Consider the following 17,963-nt stretch of genomic DNA (forward strand, 5'->3'; position numbering starts at 1 on the left):
ACGCTCGTTCTGAATGCATCGGCCTAAATAGCCTCGGCCCAAAACCTCAAATGTGTCTGCAAAAAGCCACTGCGGGGTGGACTCAAATGGGCGTTTAGCAGACGCGTTCCATTTATTTCCTTACATTTACTGACTTTTGGGATGAATTGTACTTGGCAGAGTAGTTTTGAAACCTTCACAGCTCACCAGTGGAATTTTGCTCATCTGGTAAGATGTGGAGAAGAAAATTTGATGTGCCCGTGGAAAAAAAAACAATTGGAATTAGCGTGTCAATTTTAGTTTTTGAATTGAATACAGCAGCTTTTTCTTTTTAATTGTTCCCCAATGTTATCATTTTATTATTTAAGTAATATTGTAGGGCGGCCCGGTAGTCCAGCGGTTAGCACGTCGGCTTCACAGTGCAGAGGTACCGGGTTCGATTCCAGCTCCGGCCTCCCTGTGTGGAGTTTGCATGTTCTCCCCGGGCCTGCGTGGGTTTTCTCCGGGTGCTCCGGTTTCCTCCCACATTCCAAAAATATGCATGGCAGGCTGATTGAACACTCTAAATTGTCCCTCGGTGTGAGTGTGACTGCGAATGGTTGTTCGTCTCTGTGTGCCCTGTGATTGGCTGGCAACCGATTCAGGGTTTCCCCCGCCTACTGCCCGAAGACGGCTGGGATGGGCTCCAGCACCCCCCGCGACCCTAGTGAGGAAGATGAATGAATAAATAATATTGTACATCAACATCTTTGGCTACATCTTTGCGATTGTTATTTTCGTTTCATTTGGTGTTCACGCTCTCACTTAAAGACAATTTTGAAGTGCCTCACCTGTAGTTTGTTCTTGAGTACTTTTTTGCTCTCATTCAAGTCATCATTTGGAGGGCTACACTTTTGACTTTGACTTTTTCTTTAAGAGTACTCTTACTAAAAATTTGTAACCTGAGCGCAGGAGAACGGCACAAATGTTAAGGCCGACTCCCCACGCGCATGCCAACTCGCAGAGGATGTCCAGTTTAAATACAATACAAACAAATGGGCGGCATGGAAAATATGGAGCCATTAAGAATTGAAAGTGAAGTGTCATCTATCTTAAAGCGCCTCCAGACAAATTGGTGCGGCGTGACCAGCCACCGAGGACGGCAGCTGAATTTTATTTGGAAAACCTCACACACACACACACACACACACGCAGGCATCATCTTCATGACCATCATCATCATCATCATCTTTGTCCTTGTTCCTGCCTCCCTCCCAAGGTACGTCCACTACGTCTTTGACCTTGGCAACGGCCCGTCGCTAATGAAGGGCAACTCGGACAAGCCGCTCAACGACAACCAGTGGCATAATGTGGTGGTGTCCCGGGACGCCAACAACGTCCATACGCTAAAGATCGACTCGCGCACCGTGACGCAGCACTCCAATGGAGCCCGCAACCTGGACCTCAAAGGTAAGACGTCTCGCGCCAGCTGACCGGCCTCGGGCCTCGTCACTCTTTTCCAAAAAAAAAGACAACCTGTTGATTGCCAGCCAATTAAGAACATTGACTGATGTTTCCTGGCTCTCAGAATGAGTTTTATGACTCTGTAAACACAGAAACTACCTCATGAAAGATTTGACTCTCATCACAAAAAAAAAAATAATCAATAAATCCTTCTAACTGATCCCATTTTGATCTGATTATTAAATCAGCAGTAAACGTTGGCTGTTTTCAACCAACTCACTTATTTTGGACCAACCAAAAGGCAGGAAACAAGTGTTTTGTGAAAAGATATATTTGATACACAAAATATACATTTATTCCAATATTTTCTGCGGGGGACATCTCACAGGTTTGAACATCCCTTTTGTACAAGAGAAAGCAAACAACAACAATGTGAATTTGCTTCTGATGGTAAAATAATGTGTCCAAAATGTATCACCAGTCGGGTTGGGGATCAAGAACCGAAAATCGAGTGTAACCCGAAATAACAGTCCGGTTCTACCAGAATCGTTCCGATTTTAAAATGGCAGTGCTGACAACTTAAAACTGGTGAAACTTTACAAACTCATTCATTCATTCATTCATTCATCTTCGGTACCGCTTGATCCTCACTAGGGTCGCCGGGGGTGCTGGAGCCTATCCCAGCCGTCTTCGGGCAGTAGGCGGGGGACACCCTGAATCGGTTGCCAGCCAATCGCAGGGCACACATAGACGAACAACCATCCACGCTCACACTCACACCTAGGGACAATTCAGAGTGTTCAATCAGCCTGCCATGCATATTTTTGGAATGTGGGAGGAAACCGGAGCACCCGGAGAAAACCCACGCAGGCCCGGGGAGAACATGCAAACTCCACACAGGGAGACCGGAGCTGGAATCGAACCCGGTACCTCTGCACTGTGAAGCCGACATGCTAACCACTGGGCTACCGGGCCGCCTACTTTACAAACTATTTGCAATAAATTTAGGAAATTTAGTAGTAGTAGTAGTATTTAGTAGTGTGAGTGCGCTTGCCATACATATATATATATATATATATAATTGTGTATACGTATATAGATCCCATTTAAAAAAACAAACAAACAAAAAAAAATTGTTGATGGCACTTCATGTTGACGGCGCTTCTAGTTCGGATTCCCGTTGACGGCATTCCATGTCATGGGCACTTAAGAGTGAATATCAGCTCCGTTGGAACCATTAATTTGCCATTGAGTACTAACCTCCACTGGAATCGGAGACAATCTTGACTTGACTTGACAAATGTCCTCCAGAAAAAAGCACGGCTCAAGGAATCCTCTTGACAAATGTGCAATGTACAAAACGCATTTCCGAGCAATGGCGCATCCCTCGAAATATGCTGAATGTACAGAGCGTAGCAATGCGTTCCGCAGCCTGGGAATAAAGCACAGATATAGCAATTCCCACAATCTCCCTGGCAAGCTTCTACCTGTGTATCAAAGAAAAGAAACAATTCTCGGGGGCTTGTCTCGCCCGTAGAAAGTCTCTTTGTGTGTGTGTGTGTGTGTGTGTGTGTTTGTATATGTGTGTGATCTCAGATTTCATATTCTTTGTGCTTTGCAAAATAAAAACAAAAATAAGCTTCCAGTGATCTATTTGTCAGCAAAAATAATGCAATACAAAGAAAAAAAGGGTTATGAGAACAATACGCTGCCACTGAAACGGTCTGGGATCATTTTGGATGGTGAATAAAGACGAGGCTTGTTAAGTGACACAAGTGCAGTCATTCATTAAAAAAAAAAAAGGATAAAAAGAGCAATGTTTACATCGAGTTGGAGGCTGAATAAATAAGCAATGGCTCCCCCTGGATATGCAATCCAACGTCTGTAGAATTTCCTTTTGAACAATGCTTCAATTTGCACCTGGTGTCGAATCGCAAACGACGGAGCTGAAGGCTTTGTAACCAAGCCCCGCCGAAGCCGGCGTCCCGACACATTTGCATGATAATAGCCAAACAAATCGCACGCCGTCTAACTGGATTAGTGCCTCGCGTCAGGTACGATGAATGTCTCAACTCCAGCCTGGTGTAACCGGAGACTTGGCGCGGCGGGCAGGAGGCAAAACGCCGCCGTCACGTTCTCAAGCCGCCACCGAGTTTCAGTTTGATCACCGACGGCGCGATGGCTTTAATCAACGGCCATTCTTATCAACTCGGATTACGCTGTGAATGTCCGTCGTGGTTTTCATCATCAGGGAAACTTGATGACGGGTGTGATCTCATATATCAACGTGCTTTTGATCCTGCTGTGACAAATGTATCTTTTCTTTGAGCGTCCTCGTACCAAAAGTCAATTACAGTCTGCTGGGGCTGGGAGGGCGGAGGTGAGTTTGGAGCTCAGGAGCCACAGCGATGGTTTGAAAAAAACGGATTGGAAGACAATCGAGTCAAGAAAAGTGTTAAGTATGGAGACGAATGATGGGCGAGGTCAACTCGGACAGAGAAATTTGGGCAAACGGGGAGTAAAAGGCCCAAGGAACCAATCCCGCTTCAAGGGGCCTCGGCAAAGGAGGACACTAAACAAGATATTTTTGCATTTTTCATTATTGTTAGACTTTTTTTTTAAATTCATCCATCCATCCATCCATCCATCATCTACCGCTTATCCGGGGCCGGGTCGCGGGGGCAACAGCTTTAGCAGGGAAGCCCAGACTTCCCTCTCCCTAGCTACTTCTTCCAGCTCTCCCCGGGGGATTCCGAGGCGTTCCCAAGCCAGCTGGGTGACGTAGTCTCTCCAGCGTGTCCTGGGTCTTCCTCGGGGTCTCCTCCCGGTGGGACATGCCCGGAACACCTCACCAGGGAGGCGCTCAGGAGGCATCCGAATCAGATGCCCAAGCCACCTCATCTGGCTCCTCTCGATGTGGAGGAGAAGCGGCTCGACTCTGAGCCCCTCCCGGATGACCGAGCTCCTCACCTTATCTCTAAGGGAGAGCCCGGACACCCTGCGGAGAAAACTCATTTCGGCCGCTTGTATCCGGGATCTCGTTCTTTCGGTCACGACCCATAGCTCGTGGCCATAGATGAGGGTTGGGACGTAGATCGACCGGTAAATTGAGAGCTTCGCCCTTTGGCTCAGCTCCTTCTTTACCACGACAGACCGATACAACGTCCGCATCACAGCAGACGCTGCACCGATCCGCCTGTCGATCTCTCGCTCCCTCCTGCCCTCACTCGTGAACAAGACCCCAAGATACTTAAACTCCTCCACTTGGGGTAATATCTCCTCCCCGACCCGGAGGGGGCAATCCACCCTTTTCCGACTGAGGACCATGGTTTCAGATTTGGAGGTGCTGATTTTCATCCCAACCGCTTCACACTCGGCTGCGAAACGCTCCAGTGAGAGTTGTAGAGCCCCGTTTGAAGGAGCCAACAGCACCACATCATCTGCAAAAAGCAGGGATGTAATACTGAGGCCCCCAAAACAGACTCCCTCAACGCTTCGGCTGCGCCTAGAAATTCTGTCCATAAAGGTTATGAACAGAATCGGCGACAAAGGGCAGCCTTGGCGGAGTCCTACCCCCACTGGAAACGGTTCCGACTTACTGCCGGCAATGCGAACCAAACTCTGACATAGGTGGTATAGTGACCGAACAGCCCGTATCAGGGGGTTCGGTACGCCATACCCACGAAGCACCCCCCACAGAACTCCCCGAGGGACACGGTCAAACGCCTTCTCCAAGTCCACAAAACACATGTAGACTGGTTGGGCGAATTCCCACATACCCTCAAGGACCCTGCTAAGGGTGTAGAGCTGGTCCACTGTTCCACGGCCGGGACGAAAACCACATTGCTCCTCCTCAATCTGAGGCTCGACTTCCTGACGGACCCTCCTCTCCAGCACCCCTGAATAGACCTTACCAGGGAGGCTGAGGAGTGTGATCCCTCTGTAGTTGGAACACACCCTCCGGTCCCCCTTTTTAAAAAGAGGGACTACCACCCCGGTCTGCCAATCCAGAGGCACTCTCCCTGTTGACCACGCGATGTTGTAGAGGCGTGTCAACCAGGACAGCCCCACAACATCCAGAGCCTTGAGGAACTCCGGGCGGATCTCATCCACCCCTGGGGCCTTGCCACCGAGGAGCTTTTTAACCACATCGGTGACTTCAACCACAGAGATAGGAGAGCCCACCTCAGAGTCCCCAGGCTCTGCTTCCTCAAAGGAAGGCGTGTTGGTGGAGTTGAGGAGGTCTTCGAAGTACTCTGCCCACCGGTTCACAACGTCCCGAGTCGAAGTCAGCAGCGCCCCATCCCCACTGTACACAGTGTTAGTGGTGCACTGCTTCCCCCTCCTGAGACGTCGGATGGTGGACCAGAATTTCCTCGAAGCCGTCCGGAAGTCGGCTTCCATGGCCTCACCGAACTCTTCCCACGCTCTGGTTTTTGCCTCGGCGACCACCGAAGCCGCGGTCCGCTTGGCCAGTCGATACCCGTCAGCTGCCTCTGGGGTCCCACAGGCCATAAAGGCTCGATAGGACTCCTTCTTCAGCTTGACGGCATCCCTTACTGCTGGTGTCCACCAGCGAGTACGAGGATTGCCGCCACGACAGGCACCAACCACCTTACGGCCACAACTCAGATTGGCCGCCTCAACAATAGAGGCACGGAACATGGTCCACTCGGACTCAATGTCCCCCGTCTCCCCCGGAACATGGGAAAAGCTCTGTCGGAGGTGGGAGTTGAAACTCCTTCTGACAGGGGATTCCGCCAGACGCTCCCAACAAACCCTCACTATACGTTTGGGTCTGCCAGGACGGACCGGCATCTTCCCCCACCATCGGAGCCTACTCACCACCAGGTGGTGATCAGTTGACAGCTCCGCCCCTCTCTTCACCCGAGTGTCCAGAACATGCGGCCGCAAATCCGATGATACAACTACAAAGTCGATCATCGAACTGCGGCCTAGGGTGTCCTGGTGCCAAGTGCACATATGGACACCCTTATGTTTGAACAAGGTGTTCGTTATGGACAATCCGTGGCGAGCACAGAAGTCCAATAACAAAACACCACTCGGGTTTTGATCGGGGGGGCCGTTCCTCCCAATCACGCCCCTCCAGGTATCACTGTCATTGCCCACGTGAGCATTGAAGTCCCCCAGCAGAACAATGGAGTCCCCAGCAGGAGTACTCTCCAGCACACCCTCCAAGGACTCCAAAAAGGGTGGGTATGCTGAGCTGCTGTTTGGTGCATATGCACAAACAACAGTCAGGACCCATCCACCCACCCGAAGGCGGAGGGAGGCAACCCTCTCGTCTACCGGTGTGAACCCCAATGTACAGGCACTGAGCCGGGGGGCAATGAGTATGCCCACACCTGCTCTGCGCCTCTCACCGTGAGCAACTCCAGAGTGGAAGAGAGTCCAACCCCTCTCGAGAGTACTGGTACCAGAACCCAGGCTGTGTGTGGAGGCAAGTCCGACTATATCCAGTCGGAAATTCTCTGCCTCACACACCAGCTCGGGCTCCTTCCCTGCCAGAGAGGTGACATTCCATGTCCCAAGAGCTAGCTTCTGCAGCCGAGGATCGGACCGCCAGGGTCCCCGCCTTTGGCTGCCGCCCAGCTCACATTGCACCCGACCCCTTTGGCCCCTCTCATGGGTGGTGAGCCCATGGGAAGGGGGACCCACGTTGCCTCTTCGGGCTGTGCCCGGCCGGGCCCCATGGGTGTAAGCCCGGCCACCAGGCGCCTGCCAACGAGCCCCACCTCCAGGCCTGGCTCCAGAGGGGGGCCCCGGTGACCCGCGTCCGGGCAAGGGAAACTGAGATCCATTTATTTTTATCGTCATTGGGGTCTTTTGAGCTGTGCTTTGTCTGGCCCCTCACCTAGAACCTGTTTGCCATGGGTGACCCTGCCAGGGGCATAAAGCCCCAGACAACTTAGCTTCTAGGATCATTGGGACACACAAACCCCTCCACCACGGTAAGGTGACGACTCACGGAGGGGTTTTTTTTAAATTCAGTTAATTTTAATTACATTTTAGCGCAACCATTTTTCTTCCAAAATGCTTTCTTTCAGTGTACTTCGTATTAGTTTTAGTGTTAGATTTATTTCTTTAAATATGGGGTAATTGTCAAGTGCAAGTCCAAAGGTCACTAAGTATAGAGTTTTTCAATTCCAAGCAACTGTTTGAGGTTCCTCCTACTGGACACATTTGCAGCAGTCAAAGAATTAAAGAATTTTCAATTGGATGCCGGAAGCTCAAATTAGTTGCCAAAGATGACAACAGAGGAGATTATCGTTAGTTTCATCAATTTTTGATGTTTGATGTTTGATGTTTGTTGTTGTTTTTGTTTTTTTCTCTCTTTCTCCTTTCTTCTTTCTACATACATTCTTGCTGCTGGAGGCTGTAAATTTCCCCAGTGTGGGACGAATAAAGGATATCTTATCTTATCTTATCAAGATTAGATTTCACTTTCTTTGTTTTATTTGGTTTGGTTAATGAAAATGTTTTTGTTTTTTAAAACATTTTAGCTCTGAGTTTTCATGAACAATAATAACTTGGATAGAGTGGGATTGAAAAATATCTCATGAACCTGCACCATTTTGAAACCCTTCCAGAGTCACTGAAAACGGAATGTTTATTTACTACAGTACAAACTAAACAGTTACAACACAACAGCCAGTCTTGGGGTGGGGGGTTTTACTCGATGAAGACGCCGAATGGGGTGAGGGGATAAAAAATATATAGCGTTTGTTTTCATGGAGAAGTACTTTGTCTTGTCTTCACAAACATCGAGACAACAGCCGAGGACACAATCTGCACCCAGCGCCGCTCCAATCTGACTAAATTGATGTTTAAAAAACACACAGCTCCCGTCATTATTCCGGCCACTTGATTGACGAACACCAAAATAAGCACCGTGCGTGGCACGAGCCCCACATGGCTACACTGTCGAGTATCAAGCCGACAAGGAAGACATGGCTCATTATTGAGCAGTAACTGGAAGATTACTCGGCTGTCCAAAGGCCAAAGACTAAACTACAGGCAAACCTCAAAGTTGGTAATCAACAACGATTAGGAGCCAATCTAATTTCCGCTCTCTATTCTGCTCATTTTGTGGGTGGTGAAGTATGCAAGTTAAAGACTTGATTCTAATTAGTCATACAAATCCCTCGCAATGCAACACCCCCCCGCCCACCCAGTAATTAATGCAAAATGAGCACTGCGGTCCTGGCAATTGAAGACTTGAACCGTTGTGCCGGTGGGACATTGTAGAGCGGCTTCTTTGGGTCCCCCTTTGCCTTTCAGGAAGGGACATTATTTTAAGGACGATTGTTAATCGGGAGGACTGCTTATTTTGAAAGCGTTGCCAAAGAGCCCATCGAGGTCAAGCTAGAAAAGCCGTCCGGCATCACGCGTCGTCGTCTGGATTAAAAGGGGGAATGTCTTCACCCTTCGATGGACCAAACGAGCTTCCCTTTAAGTTGCGCCAAACAAGGCAAAACTCTTGATTAGTCTCCGTAATTGTTATGTCAGCACGGCCCTGCTTTCAGGGGTCCCGGTTGAGCTCAGCATCTTAGTTCGCATCCCCGACTCGCTCCGCCGGCCCACGGGAGGTCATTACGGTAACCATGGAGACGCGGAGGTGTTCGGTCTCTGGTGAGGTCGGCGCGGCTGTAATTGCTCGTGCCTTTCGGAACTCTCTGCGCTGTTCTGCGACGCAAGCATTCATCACGGCGGCAGAGTCAGACCAGGACACCCGGGAAAGTGGTTACTCATCGTTGTAACACACACACACTTACTGGGGAAGAAAAAAAAAGTTGGTCAAGTTTGGATGTTATGATCCACAACCTTGAAAACAAACTAGGACTCAAAGCGTGCATGTTTCCGTCATTTTCCGAGCAGGAGACCTGCCCTAGTATTATACGCCTCCCACAGATCATCCTTTAAAAATCTTTTTTTTTTCTCTAATACAGTGTGTGCGTGTGTTTGTGTGTGTATTTCTATATACGTGTTTTTATTTATTTATTAGGGACATGTACATTAATATATATTAGAGCTGTCAGTTTTGCGCGTTTTTATTGGCATTAATTTAAATGAAATTTAACGGGATTCATTTTTTTCTCGCGAGATTAACGCGGCACACGTCACAAGCGGATGTTACGTTGCTCTATAAATACACCAGAACAAAACAACAAGCGCGCTGCAGAAGTCCACGCCCATGTCTTGTCAGCCACGGCAGCACGAGACACCGAAAACGGATACTTAACGAGTTTATGAATGGAAAATTTACTTTTAAAAAGTTGCCCGATCTCTCCACTGACAAGACCAAAGTTATCTGTTCTTCTCTCTCTCTGTATCATACAAGTATACGATGTATGCCACTGACACGATTGTTACTTGTTTGGAACTATTTTGTGTGGAAGGTTACAGTGTTCTGCGTCCATATAAATAGAGCGGGTGGAGCTTCTCTATGTTTGTCTGACAGTGGTAGCGACCTAGCGAAAATAAAACGTGTCCAGTGTTGTCATTCGAAATGAGGTCTACACAAAAACTCTAGCGAGACTTGAGGACCAACACAATCAACATAGCCTGACTGTGTTAGGGGGAGTGACACACCCCCCCCCCCCCCTTTCAGAATGGTTTGCCCCAGCAGCACGGGGGAAGTGCGTGCGCTTTTTTGTACGGCGAGCAGTTTTGAATACAGCGGCACATAATGAACACTGGTGTCCGGTGTCTCGTTATTCTTCAACAAACATACAGAAACAGACTGCTGTGTTCAAAGTAAACTTGAGTAAAACGAAGTATGCAACCATGGTTTAAATGTACTATAGGCTGAGTACTACAGGGTGGCCCACTTAAAAGTAGCCCGGATTTTTTTTTAAATTAAAATATTTTTTTAATTTTTTTCAAAACATGTATTTAATTACGTGAATGTTACAAGTGACCCAAGTCTTTCCAAAACCTGTTTTTATTACTTACAGGTTACAAGAGATGCTGGAAGTGTCCCCCATTGACATCTATACATTTTTGAGCACGGCACAGGATGTTGGCTGATACTGACTGCAGCTCTGCTAAGGTGATGCTTCGGATAGTGTTGGTGATGTTCTGTTTGAGTTCGTTCAGGGTATGAGGATTATTTGCGTACACCTTTTCTTTTAAATTCCCCCATAGATAAAAATCGCATGAGGTCAGGTCCGGAGACCGTGGTGGCCATAACCCCTTGCTCACAGTTCGCTCTTCCGTAAAGACTTCATGAATGGATGCCAGTGACATGTGGGACGTGTGACAAGGGGTTATGGCCACCACGGTCTCCGGACCTGACCTCATGCGATTTTTATCTATGGGGGAATTTAAAAGAAAAGGTGTACGCAAATAATCCTCATACCCTGAACGAACTCAAACAGAACATCACCAACACTATCCGAAGCATCACCTTAGCAGAGCTGCAGTCAGTATCAGCCAACATCCTGTGCCGTGCTCAAAAATGTATAGATGTCAATGGGGGACACTTCCAGCATCTCTTGTAACCTGTAAGTAATAAAAACAGGTTTTGGAAAGACTTGGGTCACTTGTAACATTCACGTAATTAAATACATGTTTTGAAAAAAATTTAAAAAATATTTTAATTTAAAAAAAAATCCGGGCTACTTTTAAGTGGGCCACCCTGATACGCCTCCCACAGATCATCCTTTAAAAAAAAAACTTTTTTTTTTCTCTAATACAGTGTGATGTGTGTGTTTGTGTGTGTATTTCTATATACGTGTTTTTTTAATTTATTAGGGACATGTACATTAATATATATTAGAGCTGTCAGTTTTGCGCGTTTTTATTGGCATTAATTTGTCACGTTGTGCCCGAAGCGATAGACAGATCGCTTCGTGCACAACAAAAATAAGGAAGTGGATCCCCGAGATAGCAGACAGAAAACGAGATCTTGTCAAAGAACAAAAAGAGTCTTTAATACGAAACACAAAATACCCGACAGGAAGAATAACAAAAAGCGCTGGTCAAATAAGGACCAGGGGAAAAATAAGGTAACAACAGAAAACGCTCGCGGAAAACAAAAGCGAGGAAGATCTGAATAGACTATGGGAATAATTTACATACAATCAATAACTTGTACGACAAGACAATTGCCAGAAGGCTAGGAAGCAACGCGTAATATTAATGTAGGGTTTCTTTCGCGAAAGAACAATGGCGCGGCGTGGAATTCTCCGGCAGTGAGTAAACTGCCGGAGTCTCCTAATAAAGGAAGAATAATCATCCCGAATGAATAACAGGTGTGCAGTCGGCGGGGAGAAAGCCCGCCCCCTGCAGGTAGACACGGGACGTGACATAATTTAAATGAAATTTAACGGGATTCATTTTTTTCTCGCGAGATTAACGCGGCACACGTCACAAGCGGATGTTACGTTGCTCTATAAATACACCAGAACAAAACAACAAGCGCGTTGCAGAAGTCCACGCCCATGTCTTGTCAGCCACGGCAGCACGAGACACCGAAAACGGATACTTAAAGAGTTTATGAATGGAAAATTTACTTTTAAAAAGTTGCCCGATTGCTCCACTGACAAGACCAAAGTTATCTGTTCTTCTCTCTCTCTGTATCATACAGGTATACGATGTATGCCACTGACACGATTGTTACTTGTTTGGAACTATTTTGTGTGGAAGGTTACAGTGTTCTGCGTCCATATAAATAGAGCGGGTGGAGCTTCTCTATGTTTGTCTGACAGTGGTAGCGACCTAGCAAAAATAAAACGTCTCCAGTGTTGTCATCGAACCAAGTGTAGTCATTCGAAATGAGGTCTACACAAAAACTCTAGCGAGACTTCAGGACCAACACAATCAACATAGCCTGACTGTGTTAGGGGGAGTGACACCCCCCCCCCTCCCCCTTTCAGAATGGTTTGCCCCAGCAGCACGGGGGAAGTGCGTGCGCTTTTTTGTACGGCGAGCAGTTTTGAATACAGCGGCACATAATGAACACTGGTGTCCGGTGTCTCGTTATTCTTCAACAAACATACAGAAAGAGATTGCAGTGTTCAAAGTAAACTTGAGTAAAACGAAGTATGCAACCATGGTTTAAATGTACTATAGGCTGAGTACTAGTTTACCTTAGATGTGCACTTTATAATGTTATATTGCTCTGTTTTGATTTCATTAAAAAAGCTGTTAGATCAGCTGTTGTGTGACAAAATATTTTTTTCACCGTTGTTGATGGACAGTAATATTGTGTGAGAGATTATGTGTGAATAACTGCTCCAAGTGAAAAATCAAAATTGTTATTTCAGTAAATATTTGCATTTGCCACATAGAAAACGGATTCATGATTCCATGTTGATGAGAGCATTAAAATGGGGGGAAAAATAGGACAAAAAATGTAAAAGGAAATTCAGAAATGATAAAAAATGTGTCAGTAATCACGATTAATTTTTTAGTTCATTTGAGTTAATTATGACAGTTGCATTTTTAATTAGATTAAATATTTTAATCGTTTGACAGCTCGAATATATATCCATATATATATTTTAGGGGGGGCAGTGGGGCGTGATCATGCAAAATTAAACATTACATATCATGTTGGAATGAAAGTAGGGCTTTTTTTCCCCCCATACCCTGAGATACTGGCTTTCCCTCTATACATTTTGAAACTGACTTCTACCCTCCCCTGTATCTCCCCCACCCCAATAAAATTGCCCATTATTTACATGAAATGACAGTACGGTACTTTAAACCTATGCTCCAGGAACTTGTTTGCCCAATACCGATGCAGAATTGGTTAAATTTATCATCACAGAGAGTCATAGATGTAAGTGCTTTCAATCATGGGAAGGAAAATAAAAAGAATATGAATCCTTTGCACAATTCATAAGAACGATCAAAACGCTTTGCCAAAGTCATTTTCGTACAATGCCACCCAATTCCTCTTTCTGCAGGGGTGCAGTCAACCGGCGGCATCTCAAACAAAGCGCGCCGTTTGCTCTTTGGCGATTTAACGCCGTATAGATAATTTCATATTTGCTAAATGGTTCTCCCAGTTGTGAGTTCAACGCATCACTCTGTCAGACTAATGAATTTGTTATATTGATTGGAAGGCCCGGGCGGAGAAACATAAAGTGTCAAGTCCTCATTAATTCTGGTGAGAAGTTTGCAAACATCATTGACTTGTTCCATTACATAAAGTCTGCTCATAATTGACCTTTTGGCTCATTGCTTCCTGGAGACGAGTTGAAAGTTTGCCGCATGGTATTTTGGCGCTAACATTTCTAAGGCCTTAACCAAGACTTCAAAAAAAAAAAAATTCTGAGCAAAATGGTAAATCCTGCTCATCAAATCTTATTATGCATTGTACCCCACCCCGACAGCTATGGAGGTGAATCTTTGAAAGTATCACGTCCGTTCCAATAATAGCAGTCAGCTCATGTCGAGCGTCAAGCCTCACTCTCTTGATTGTTCAGCCATCGGCTCATTTTTGCCTCAAATGATAAATATAGAATCGTACTTTGACTGCTACTTTTTGCTTATTGCTACTCGTTTTTCGAGGATAAAGAATATATGCCTGCGGGGATTGTAAAGTACCTTATTTGCAGCCATGCGGGTGACGATTACTCCCTTTGAAGGGACTCCGCGACGTCTTTAGCCGCAGCTTAGCCAGTTGAAGCTTTTCGCTAGCAAACTGGTGCAGTGCACGTCGCACCAAGTGGCGCCTCAAAATCCCAACGACCCGCGGCGGGTGACGAGCGAGACGAAGCCCAGTCTCAGTTTTGCTCTTGGATGTGTTTTCATGAGATGCGCTGATGCATCTGTCGATGTCGTGTTTTGCAGGAGAGCTGTACATCGGTGGCGTGATCAAGAACATGTACAGTAATCTGCCCAAACTAATCGCGTCCCGGGACGGGTACCAGGGCTGCCTGGCCTCCGTGGACTTGAACGGGAGACTCCCTGACATGATTGCAGATGCCCTCCACAGGGTGGGCCAGGTGGACCGAGGCTGTGATGGTAAGTGTGTTTTTCATCAATAGGAGACGGCACGCGCGATTTGATTTGTTTGAAATCGGCGCCGCGGCCCTTTATTGCGTCTTTATTAAATCCAAGAAAATGTGTTTTTTTTTTTTTTTTTTTACTCTCTGCCCGAGTCGCATCCCCCAAGCCTGGCATCATCGTGCACGTGTGCGGACGTTATTTACTGATATACACCAGTGGCCACGCCCATGCTCTCACTACCCCCGAGCAGCCTCTCGATTGCGCCATAAAACCTGCATGAGCGAAGAATCTCTCAGTGTAGCTAATCTCAGCGATGCCCCCGCCCTCCTCGCCGCTTGCCTCATTAATCTTGCATTTCCTGCGTGTTTACCTCTGCTTTTGCTCATCCCTTCTCCGCTGCAGTCTGTGGCCACGTGCGCCCGTAGAATCAGGCCGGTTAAATCTGGGATGTATCACTGGATTTTGGCAATGGCGTCCGTTACCCACTTCTCACCCCTTTATTTCTCAGCCACATCTCAACGGCATCCCGAGCTTGATTTCCCTCAGGGCCACACTGGCTGACACAAAGAGGCACTGATCGAACTTTTGTTTTGTTTTGTTTTGTTTTTTTTTACCTGTTGGGTCTTCTCCCAGACAGCCTTATTACCTGCCAACGGGCATTTAGCCGTCTTTATAAGGTTAAAATGGCCGTGAAGCCATCAAGGCCAACTCCCACCAGTGACTCCATAACCGCCAAATGCTAATATTAGCACAAAATCGGACATGCCGGAGAGCTAAGCCGCCGCGCGTCAACCAACTGGGGCCTGACCGACCTTCGGCGAGATTCTCGTTTTGTGTAGTCAATCTCTCTGTGCAGCACGGTGCCTCGATAAAGATAACATATCTCGTACTTTATGACTCTGAGCCTCCGCAAACACCGTTATCCTCTTTTGACTTTGTTTCCTTGCCAGCTAAAAGGTAGAACGAAAAAAAAAAAGATGGGGCTCTCTTTTTCTTTTTTCATCGTAAACCCAAGTAACACAGGTTCCAAACTCAAGGCCCCGGGGCCAGATTTGGCCCGCCAGATCCTTTGATGTGGCCTGCGAAAGCAAACCAAACGTGTCAATTTCTATGATGCTTGCTAAAAATCTGTACCAAATTTTCACATTCTCATATCTATATATATATATTGCGCGTCGTCCCGCACGCGGTCTGTCCCTTTTCAAAACTTACCTACATCACCGCGCCGCTGCGCGCCGCCACTGCGCCGCTCAGGCAGTGGCTCACTACGATCGCGCGGGCATCTTAGCGAAAAAATGTTGTCTACCCACAAGCATTGCAATGAAATTGTTAGTTATTTAGTAGAGCTAGACATCTCTTTATTTTCGCGATAAGCAATGAAGATGAACAAAAAGTTGAACCAAGCAACAACACTTTTGTGGGCCGAAGGCCCTCTTACCAGCCTTCCGCAGGAACTAGCTGATGAGCCGACCGGAGGGCGGCGAACCAGCTAGTAGAATATATGAGAGCCAGTAACTGTAATGTGGCCCGCGACAAAAATGAGTTTGACACCTTTGCTATAAGGTTTACCATTTCACTTAAAATGTTCTTTAGCAGCGAGTGTTATTTTATTTTTTTTAATTGGGCAGCGTTGCAAAAGAAATCAATGTCAATAGAGAAAGCCCACGATGGCAACTGCATGACTCTGCCTTCTGTCACAGCGTAGTCTTAATTTTCCACCCGCTACCTATTATTGGGACAGCCATATTGTTTATGTTTTATTTGTTATATGTTTTATTTTTTGAAAACATTGAGGTCAAGTTGTGCTTGGATCAGGAATGTGGACTTATCATGCAAGAGATCAACAGTCAACCCTCCACGATTTAATAACACAATGTTTATTTAACTCCACGATGGAACCTTTTTATTCCGGTGCCGGGTAATTAGCAGGCAACAAAAAAAAATGAACATATTGCCTTCCTAAGTATTTAGTATCGAACATAAACACATCTCGTGCATCATGTATTGATTTATTTTAAATGGATAATCTATTCACAAGGAGATGTGTTTTACTCGCTAGCCAATTAGTCTGGCACAGAAGCGTGCGTGTTCGTGTGTGTTTTTGTTAAACGCCAACAAGCGAGCTCCTGTTTTTCTCGAGCGAAGATTTCATGTTGGTGACCACAAGTTTCATGACGCGGAAGCCAAGTGAGCCAAAAGTCTTACCTAGGTGAAGGTAACAAAGTAGCGGTCGTGGTTTTGTGTTGAAATAAGAATCCACGCGGCCGCTTTAAGAGCGCCTCGTTGTCAGCCGTGAGTGTGCGCACGTCACAGAGACAAGGCGGAAATGTGCGTTTAAAACGTGTCTGACGCTACGGCTCGCATGGTTCTCGCCGGAGTGGTCCCTTTAGAGCGCCTCATTGTCACAATGTGGGGAAAAGCCCCGCAACGACCCTGATTTAGCACAGCCGTCACAGGATTGGAGCGTATCGGTTTTTCGGATAGTTTGGTGTCGGATTCTATTCGAATGAAATGTTCTTGAGTTGTGTACCGAGTAACGTTCCCACCTGCTAAGCCGAAACTCCCGTCGCTTTAGGACCGAGTACCACCTGTACGGAGGACTCCTGCTACCATCAAGGGGTTTGTCTCCAGCAGTGGGAGGGCTTCACCTGCGACTGCACCATGACGTCCTACGGAGGCTCGTTTTGCAACGACCGTGAGTCTCTCACTTTTGCTTTCGCCTTTGTGTATGTGTGTGAGAATGCGCCCAGTGCCGGATTCTGATAAACAACCACGGGCAATGTTGAAGTTCTGATTCATCACATGAATGGTTCCAGCACAAGTGAAAAACAGGCTAGTAGACTTGCGCTGGCCGCTCGGGTAAATTGCGTCGCTCCCTCAGAGGAGAGAGAGAGAGAACACAATTGCAACTTTCCAGGTGGGGATATGAGGACACGTTTTCCTTCGCCGTGGAGTCGCCGCGTCTTTGAATTCTTTCGCCCCCCCCCCCTTGCCAGCTTGGATCCCTGACAACCGTATTTCATCCACTTGACCCCAAATGCGGATGGGTTAATCCATCGCCTTGTTCTCTTTCTAGTCGTCTCTTTCGTCTTCCCGGCCTTTTTTTACTTTCCCCGCCAAATGATCGGCCTTTTCTCCTTGGCGTCGGCTGACTCATGACAAATTGTATCCGAGTCGGCCGGCCAGCTCTCTGGGATTCGTCCTTCTCCGAAAACCAAGGTAGGGTCATCAGAAGCTTCGCCGTCATTTTGTCTTTGCTCTTTGGTAGACGAGAGCGGCGTTACTCGGGAATATTTCGGGGCTCCATCACATCTTCCATTTTTTTTGTCCGATTTGTCTCTTATTCGCCCTTCGCTATTTCCCCTTCCAAATCGTATTTCTCTTTGTCTCACTGAGGGCAAACACCGCAGCTTTGCTTTATGGCTGAATAAAGAATGTTGGTTGCACGCCGAGCTCGTGGTCGTTCATGAGCGGGCGTGCAGGGCTGCCCAAATAAATCACAGGACCCCTCCCCCCTGCAAAGCGAACGGGATTCGAGGCGTTCTGTTGCCGCTTCC

The 17,963-nt window shown here is 46.9% G+C and overlaps 2 protein-coding genes across 11 annotated transcripts in view; one reads left to right on the forward strand and one right to left on the reverse strand.

Moving 5' to 3' along the window:
* Nucleotides 1–17,963, forward strand: part of LOC127601505 (neurexin-2-like) — a 344,756-nt gene that overhangs the window by 182,931 nt on the left and 143,862 nt on the right. For all 10 annotated transcript variants that reach the window (XM_052066883.1, XM_052066919.1, XM_052066875.1 and 7 more), the window contains 3 exons: nucleotides 1,238–1,428; nucleotides 14,248–14,421; nucleotides 16,982–17,101. In XM_052066883.1, coding sequence (XP_051922843.1) covers nucleotides 1,238–1,428; nucleotides 14,248–14,421; nucleotides 16,982–17,101 — 485 coding nt within the window. The remainder of the gene's footprint in view (nucleotides 1–1,237; nucleotides 1,429–14,247; nucleotides 14,422–16,981; nucleotides 17,102–17,963) is intronic.
* Nucleotides 1–17,963, reverse strand: part of tdrd7b (tudor domain containing 7 b) — a 221,898-nt gene that overhangs the window by 39,951 nt on the left and 163,984 nt on the right. The gene's annotated exons all lie outside the window — the stretch shown is intronic.

This window comes from Hippocampus zosterae, chromosome 1 (assembly GCF_025434085.1).
Source record: "Hippocampus zosterae strain Florida chromosome 1, ASM2543408v3, whole genome shotgun sequence".
NCBI classification, from domain to species: domain Eukaryota; kingdom Metazoa; phylum Chordata; class Actinopteri; order Syngnathiformes; family Syngnathidae; genus Hippocampus; species Hippocampus zosterae.